At 35.1% G+C, this 9,297-nt stretch overlaps 1 protein-coding gene across 1 annotated transcript; it reads right to left on the minus strand.

The window, feature by feature from the left end:
• Positions 1-2,217: 2,217 nt before the first annotated feature.
• Positions 2,218-4,287, minus strand: LOC134851448 (uncharacterized). The gene is made up of 2 exons (XM_063867546.1): positions 3,722-4,287; positions 2,218-3,287 (listed from the first exon to the last, which is right to left on the minus strand). The coding sequence occupies exons 1-2, from the start codon at positions 4,265-4,267 to the stop codon at positions 2,793-2,795; spliced, it is 1,041 nt and encodes a 346-aa protein (XP_063723616.1). The 5' UTR covers positions 4,268-4,287; the 3' UTR covers positions 2,218-2,792.
• Positions 4,288-9,297: the final 5,010 nt, after the last annotated feature.

A 9,297-nucleotide genomic window follows, 5' to 3' on the forward strand; every position in this document is an offset into this window, starting at 1 on the left:
TTGATGAATGCACGGCTTCATGGATGGATGGATGGCTTAAAGTATCCTATAAAGGATGACTAGATCGGTGAATGGCTTGATGGTTGTATTGATGTATAGAGGGTGAAAGTGATGAATGGATGGATGGATGCCCAGAAGGATGGATCGCTTGGTGGATGAATGGCTGGATGGATCCTAAATGGGTGAATGGCTAGATGTTTCGACAGATGAAGGCATGTATACTTGATGGCTGGTTGAATGATTGTTTGGTGTAATGATGGATGGATGGATGGCTGGATGTATCATTGGATGGATTGCTAGATGGGTTCATAGCTAGATGAATGGACGGCTCGATGAAATGATTGCTTGGTTAGATCTGAGAAGACTGAAAATTTTTTTGACAGTTTTGAAAGATCAAAATGGAAGGCAATTTCGATACTAAAAGGCGCTGAACAGTCAGATTCGCAGGCGACATTGAAATTCTTGACAGTATAAGGACAGCACGAATATGTTTTGAATAATAATAAAAATTATAAAAAACGGTCTATCTCGGAAACAACGATCTTGTGCAGTCACAATTGGAAGAAAGACTTGCAATATCTGAAAATACTCAGGCAGCATCCAATTGTAGGATTTACAATTTCGAGTTATTCAAATCATTAAAAAGTAATTTTTCGGAAACTTTAAGGAGTAGGGCAACCACATTTCGAGAAAAAAACTGCAACTTCTGAGAGCACCTGACAGCACCACACTTTAGAGCTTGGAATTTTAAATTTTGTGAAGTTTTTCAAACCAAAGTTTTGTGAAACTTTTTGAAAAAATTACAAACACGTCGTATCTCGAAAATTGAAAGGATTTGAGCAGTCATATTTGGAGGCAATATTTACAACCACTGAGAGGTCCCTGACAGCACCCCACCAAAAGGTTGCTGAACTCAAATTTGGTGGAATAAACCCTGAGACGGAAAACGCCCGTTATATAATAATAGATGCAATAATCTCCCCTCTACATTACCCTACACTGCATTACCTTGCTCCAGTACCATGCTGCAATCATAGGTTCAGCCTTACATTCGGTCCTTTTAATTGGTTTTTAGCATTATCAAAAGGACTATTAATAAAAGGCATCATTAAAAGGCGTTATTAATGGTCATAAAAATCTTGACTTGACTATTATTAAATTGGAAATTTGATTAAATTTCCTAAACATGGCAATTTACGATACAGTTTAAACGTGCAAACATATGCTATGACTCTTAACGAATAAAGATAACGAATTACGTAGAAATATCAATCATGTAAAGATAGCTTAAACGTGGCGAGATAAAAGTAACATGCATGTAAATATAGCATAAATGACCCATAATCATTGGTAAATATAGCTGAAACATGCCGAAATACAATTCACACACATTTAACAAGAGGCGAAGCTGTGCTTCGCAAACACCAGCTAGAACACGGCAAAAAAGCAACTTTTCAAAGTGAAACAAGATAGAACCAACCCTAGAATTAGCTACGGACAAAAACTTTGCAACCTATGGTCTTCCAACCTGCGACATCGAGAAATGAAGTATCACGCCCTGCCCTCTTGAACACGGACGCTTAACAATCGGCAAACTCTAGTCTCAAATAAAGCAGCTACATATGGTAACAAATTGCCAATGCGATGTAGAAGTTGCACTAAATACAAATAGACACAATTTTGCTAGTAATAGTTTGGAATACAACAAAATGAAGGCATCCACACTATTTATGCATGTAATAAAATGGAAAGCATAAAGCCACATTATGTATCAAAAATGCATTTCAAAAAATTGCGAGATATAATGAGTTAGAAAAGTTCTGAAATCGAGTTTTTATGATTGTTATGTTGTGAAAAACAAACAGCTTTATTCGGTTCACCTGGTGAAAGTTAAATGTATCAACTGTGTTAACTTATTACTGTTCCATGTCAAAGCACATGCTATCAAAAAGTTATAGAGATTCCCCAAAAGTTTCACCAATATTTGCGACTTAGGTTAGAAAAAAAATAGTCGTAGTATAACACTAACGCCCACTAAAGTTCACTAGTGTAAATATAGTACAGATATAGATTGTAAGAGTTGTTTACGGGGACAAATTCGATTTCCCGATTACAAGAGACTTGCTCTAGCAATTGAACCATTTTTGACTCATATCAGGGCCATTTTCAAGCGCATGCTCAATCAATCTTAATCAAAAAGAAATTTGAAGCATTCTGAATTCGAATAAATATCAATCTAACTACATAAAATGAAGATTACCAATCAATTATGAGAGAAAAAATTGATCGGAACAGTTAAGGCAAAATGAATAAAGGGCGTCCCAATGATTAAACTAACTAAGTTTAAGAACCTTTTGAAAACAACAAAACAGCATATAGAATAGCTCGGATATCTTTAAGAAGATAGACATATTTTATGGTTGTATCAACGGTCAAAGCTTATAATTTAACCTGAGAGTTATCGAGATCAATATCAAGGAAGGAATCAAATCATTCAACAAAAATAAACAAAAGGGCCTTTTTGCAACAAAACCAACAGCAAAGCAAACATTTAAGTTTGAACATGGCAGAAAAGACGCAAAAAATCCATATTATGTCATCAAAACACCCATTTTTATATATAAATCATTGAAAGGACACTGAAATCTATGCAAGAGAAAAACGTCTTTTTGGCTTGCGCATTGAAAGCATTATTTAACAACATAAATTGGAAGCAACATGATGACACCATTCAATTTGTAAACAACATGCTTTTAGCTTTTTAACATAGTAGCACTTTGAAAAAGTTAATTTCACTTCGGCAACAAGTACGCGGCGCTATCTAAACTATTTGACGATGAATAGTCTGCCGTATTATTGGACGAAGCATTCGTATTGTAAGACAAATCGCAATCTCTACTTTCGCAAGTTCCAATACTGCTGCTACTGCTTGTAGGGCCTTTCGTCTTTTTCTTTTCCTGAGTTCTACTGTTGATGTTGTTTTGACTTCCACTTAGGGTAGAAGTTACACCGCTCACTATGTTTTTCGGCTTTTGATAAGAGAGCATTCGGCCTAGAGTCTTTGACGCAAATGGTACATTACTGTACCTAGGATCGGCTTCCAACTGATTATGCTCACTACCACCTGTACTGCAATCAAAACTGGACATTCTTTGCTGTAATTTGGGCGTCCTTCGTCTACTGTTAAATTGGTTACTGGCAGAATTGGCAATTTTTAAGTCAACGTTTCTACTTTCGATTCTTTTGCAGTGAACACGTTGTATGCAGTGAAGAACATTGAGGATTTTCTGAAACAAATTAATAATATCAAAAAATGCTTAACTGACGTAAACTTGGTTTTAAAATAAAGGTTCCTGTCAATGTTAGTATCATTTCAGGGACCTTTTTTGATGCGATTATAAAAAAATATTAAGGCAGGGTGGCAGCTTTAATTACACGTGTCAATGATATGCGGCATCCGCTTCCCGTTGAACAAACATTAACATTTTCTATATTTTCAGGTTAAAACCTAAGTCCAAAAACCGCATTTTGGTACCTGGGACGCAGAAATTTCGGTCAGCAAGGCTTTCTCAGCGACCCCAGAGTTCAAAAAAATTAGTTTTGAAGGCTTCAAAAATTCAGCACATTTTTCACCGACAAAAACCTACACCTTGGAAAAATTATTCGGTTTTACGATGGACACTACGATTGGTACTACAAGACACAATTGAACGAAACTTACGTCTTGTGGTAATTTTAACCTCTCTTCATAGATGCTGGCCAGATCTTGAGCACAATAGATCTCCTCCAGATCCGAGTCATTTCCACTGTCTGAGGTTTTATCCGGAGTTCTTTCTCCACTTTTCGCTTTCAGGGTAACTGGAAAAGTGAATAACATTGCTGGCGTGACTCCGTCGTTTGCCAGTTCGCTTAGGACGATGTTATAAACGTCGGCTGAGTCATCTGATTCTTGAATCGCAACTGATACTTTTTGTTCCTGGAGACAAGTCTTGAAAGTCGAGGCACTGTTGATGGTTCCGTCTGTTTGCCAGTAGTTCGGATCCATAGAAAAATAAACATGGGCAGCATTTTCGGCATGTTTTAAACTGTTGACACTTGATAAAATTTCGGCTTTGACGATGGGAATTGTGATTCCCATCAAGTCAAGATCATTTTCTCTTAGCTGCTTGCACAGCTCGAAATCATCATAGCCGTTATCAATGAATAGCTGCGTATACTGTTTAAACCCGAGAGAACTCAGCCATTGCTCTATTCTCATTACACTCATGAAAACTGTCTGAAAAACAATTAATTTAATCAATTCAATCAAATGTTTATTCGAGTTGCCCAAAGATTGGAAAACTTAAAAGAGCGATTGCAGCATTATTTTTTTCTAAATTAATGTAGTATACAAAATCAAAACAAGTTTCAAAAAACGTTGTGTTATCTCTTTTTCGCGTCCAATAAATCTTTCGCTTCATTTATTTTGGATGCAATGTACGGCGAGCCACCTTTATCAGGGTGATTTGCAATCATTAGTCGGCGATGATGTTCTCTAATTTGCTTCGGAGTACTCGTCATTGGAACGCTTAAAATTTTGCATGCTTCTGATTTTGACATTTGCTTCTCAAAACCTCCTTTGTATGCCTGAAACACTTTTCGATTAAAAAAGCTGGCGAGAAAGACATCATAAAAGGCACAAAGATAAGAGTAAACCATGGACATGCCACTTCCAAAAGCTCCTCCAGCTCCTTTCCGTATAAGAAATCGCCCGGCCACACCAACAGCTGTCAGGCCAGCTCCCAACAAAATGAGAGAGCTCATAGACAACCTATAAAGAAGAATTTCCTATACTTTTCGACCCACTGGGTTTTCTTCAATTGCTTGCAGAACAGAGAAACACAAACCATCATGAGAAACAAAAACCATAGCCGGTTGCGGAAAAGTAGCACAGAACGTTTTCCGACCAATACAAACAAAAACGGAACACTATATCAGCAATTTAAAATTAATTCAAAGAAGCAAGTGTAGGTCATTTTCACATTTTACAATCAGGAGCAACGATAGCCGGTTGCTGTGCAAATAGCACAGAATGTTCTGACCATAGTCTTAAAAATACGAAAGAAAAAATCCAAATTCGTTGTTTTGTTTTCTGCGTCGTTTGAAGAAAAGATCTGAACGAAAAATTAGAACTTAAGCATATTCGAAACAATCATAGTAAAATAGGCCCATTAGAAAAAAATATTTTTTAGAAAAATTACTAGAAAACAGAAAAAACAATCGTAGAAAATTTTTTTTCAAAACTACCAATATTTTTGAAGTTTAGTTTTGATTCCCACCGAAAAATAGCTTAAAATAAACTGCAAAAACTAACTTGACTCAAATTGAATTGACTTTTTGTGGCTTAAATGAAGCATAATTAAGCTATTCTAAGCCTGCTTGATCGCCTTTCTTTGCTCAAAATTAGACCGAGAATCAAAACTTTCAAACCAGTTTTTATCAACACTGGAAAATGTCGTTCAATTCACAACTGAAAATGCTTTAATATGATATATCACTAAAACTTTTCAGATGATTCTTTGTGGCACCCGATGCGTGGAAAACCAAAATAAAAAATTTAAACACATCGAACACAAAGTTCCTCCTCATTTTTCAAATGGTCAGAACAATAAATCGACATTATGGATAGCAAATCTAAATTATTATCAAGGATATCAGAGAAAAACTCAAATAAATTTAAAGTTTTTCCACGACACCTTACCATAGATTATCACAGTGTACCCTTCCTTTAACAGACAGCTCCAAGACACTAAAAAAACTATTTGCACAATAGTTTTTCATCTACATAGAAATATTTTTTGCCAAGGAGGCTCTAAATGAAGCTTTGAATACTAGTTTTCCTGGTAGTAAAATGAACTTTACTCAGCTAAATGACCAATTTTTATAAAGTGAATGTCATTCAATCCAGCTTCAAACCGAGACGTTTATATTTTTAACGGAAACTTTTTTTGAAAATTTTTATATGTCATTCGAATCACGGCGGAAAGGGCTTTGATATATTACATCACCCGTAGCATTCGGATAATTTTTCGTGTTATCTGATTGTGCAGGAAAACTAAAAAATAGCCGCTTGCTATGCAAGCAGTACAGATGCTCCAATCAATTTCATTTAAAAAATACATTAAAAGTTTCTCTTTTTTTTCAAATTAGTGTCGTTTTGTTTTGTGCGTGGAGAGATAAAATGATCTGACGAAAACATAGAACTTCGGCATGACCGACAGTCACAGTAAAATTGGGCAAATTTTTGCCAAAAATGATAGGAAAACGAAAACCTGTTTAAATTCGGAAGAAATTGTTTTTGAATTTTTTTTTCAGATTTTTACTCCAAAAAACCGTTGCTTAATACGACGAAAATAACTTAAATATTTAATGAATTAATTCGGAAATTAAATCGAAAGCTTAAATGACAACCAATATCTAATAACGCATATTTAATACTGATATTTATAAACTAAACAAAAACATGATCTATCGAAAAGAGTAAAGGTAACTTAGAAAAACTATGCCCAGACATTCGAATAGAAAATTAGCATCGGAACAAAAATTATCAAGCGGGAATAAAGCTGAAAGTACCTTAGATGTAACTTTAATTGCCGACAAAAAAATCTAAGTAAAGGAGTTTTAAGTCCCCTTCCCCTCTGAACACAAACACAAGAAAAAAACCTTTTTCAGTCATCAAATGACGCAATAAGAGGCCAATAACTCATAATAAATTAGAATCAAACCTATTAAGCTGAAAAAAATAACGCCGGATATACAAAATTCTAAATTACTTAAAGCAACTACAAATCATTGGCCAATAAGTCGAAATACAACAGATCAAAACCTATTAAGCCAAAACCTATTAGGCCGGATATACAATTTCCTAAAACAATACGTCCAACTACAAAAAATGTTCACAGCGAAAATAAACGATTCTTATATGTGACTACCAAGACACAAAATACATAAGCAGACCAAAATAAGACCGACAATTTAATTTGAAACACAAAATACATGTTTGAAAAAAATCTCCGGTCAGACTCGAAACCAGGATTTTTACCATCCCTTGCTTCCAGGCGTGTTGGTTGCCTCCACGCTAAGTGTGCAAGAGTTACCAGCAAAACTTGAACTCGCTATGAAGCAACGTTCCACCTAAGGACGTGTCTAGATTAGTCCTGTGAACAAAATTGTTAACGGGAAAAAATTTTTCTTACAAGAATGCGATACCATTGCTAATAGTTTTTTAAAGGAAAAAATAGTTTTTCTTTTTTTTTTCAAGTTAGTTTTTTTACTTTAAAATGAATGACAACTATCAAATCGAAAACGAACATTAAAACAAGCTTACTTTTGCATGCTATTTTATATTTGCCGAGGAAGCGCTATAAGAAGCTTCCAAAACCGGTTCTCTTTATATTGAAATCAAGCTTTTTCGGCCTTATGTGCAAATAACGAACACGTTACTCGTTCGATCCCCTCGCTCGAATTTAGACTAACCTCTCAAAAACTTCAGACGGGTTTTTCTCGACGAGGGAAACTTTTTGATAATCTTCTAATGCGTTCCAGCTAAAGACGTGCTTAAAGACGTGTCTAGATGAGTCCAGTGAACAAAATCTATTAGGTTGGATATAAGGCCGGATAAACAAATTCCTTAAGCCCTACGACCAACTACAAAAAAATGTTCACCGCGAAAATAAACGATTCTTAGATGTGACTATCAAGACCCAAAACACATAAGCAGACATAAGTTAGACCGACAATTTAATTTGAAACACAAAAATTCACGTTTGAAAAAAAAATCTCCAATGCGTTCCACCTGAAGACGTGTCTAGATGAGTCCTGTGAACAAAACCTATTGGGCCGGATAGACAGCCATGGATGACAAACTTGAATTTTCTAATTTTGTGGAAAAACAAGGATAGCCGGTTGCTCCAGCACTGCCTCAAGGTTTAGTGTGCAAGAGACACTAACAAACTTGAACTCGTTATGAACCAAGGTTTCGCCAGAAGACGTGTCTAGATGCATCCTGTGAACACAATGTTTGCGGGAAAGAAATTCTCTTGGACGAATGCGATTCCATTGCTAATCGCAATAAAAAATACTTTTCCTCTTATTTTCAATTCAGTGTCGTTTTGTTCTGTGGATGGCGAGATAAAATGATCTCACGAAAGCCAAAAGCTAGGGCATAACCGACAGTCACAGAAAAATTTGGCAAAAATTTTTGTCGAATAGGAAAAAGAAACACAGAAATATGTAAAACTTGTTCGAAGAATTTTTTTTTGAAGTTAAGTTCTCTCTTTTTTAAATCAATCTTGTTTTGTTCGTGTTTTTTTTGAAGTTTAGTTCTCTCTTTTTTTAAATCAATCTTGCTTTTGTTGGCGGTATGATGAAAAAAAACTATGAATACGAGTATGAAATATTCAATTAAACTAAGCTTAATTCGTCTTCAAAAAATTGATAACCAAAAAGAAAAAAAAACTTCAAAAAAATCAAACTTTGTTCTAATTCTGCATACTTTTTTTCGAATTTTTGTAAAAACTTTAGGCTAAATGAAGTCATTACGCTAAGTGAGGCTTCCAAATGCAGCTTAGCACTATTTTAAATCAAATTTTTATAGCCTGAATGATGAATTTCAACATAACGAACGTTATTTTACAAGATCACTTCACTCTCATTTTTTGGCTAAGACTGAAACGGTTTTTCTCATCAATGAGACATTTTCGAGAACGAATGTCAAAGTCGTTCAAATCATGTTTAAAATTAAGTTAAGCTCTCATCCCAGTTTCAATGTGGGAGTTTAAGTGTTCATTGAACAGTGTTTAGCCTGTATCCAGCCTAAAAATTTGAAAAATCGGGAAAATCGATATAAAACCGAGCATAATTAAATTCAGAGCTTAATAGCAACAAATATGGAGTAGCAAGAAGACCAAAATGCATTTTGGGTTCTGTTGTCTGTAGCACTTTCAGTTTTGTTCCTTTTTATTGCTTTCATATTAAGATTGCGCCCTTCGGGAGCACTGTCAATGCTCAAGGCAAAAAGAACTTTGTCTACCCTTTGATTAAGCAGTCCTGCGCTATCTCCATCAGAATGGTGCAGTGTCATCGAACAGAATTTACAAAATGCACGGAAAGAATTTCGAAGAAATTTTTGCTAAAAATTAAATTTCAAACGTTTTCGCAACAATGTGCATCTTCAGGATTTTTACAATAAACTAATCTAAATGACTATAAAACATCAATTTACAAATGTTATTTACAATAAATCACATACAATTTGGT

The sequence above is a fragment of the Symsagittifera roscoffensis genome, chromosome 7 (genome assembly GCF_963678635.1).
Source record: "Symsagittifera roscoffensis chromosome 7, txSymRosc1.1, whole genome shotgun sequence".
NCBI classification, from domain to species: Eukaryota; Metazoa; Xenacoelomorpha; order Acoela; family Convolutidae; genus Symsagittifera; species Symsagittifera roscoffensis.

Bases quoted from the DNA above. Each gene is read 5' to 3' on its own strand.
- LOC134851448 (XM_063867546.1), bottom strand. From the start codon at position 4,267: ATGAGTGTAATGAGAATAGAGCAATGGCTGAGTTCTCTCGGGTTTAAA. The intron at 3,288-3,721 runs GTAAGTTTCGTT...AATTTGTTTCAG, and splicing joins GGTTAAAATTACCACAAGAC to AAAATCCTCAATGTTCTTCA.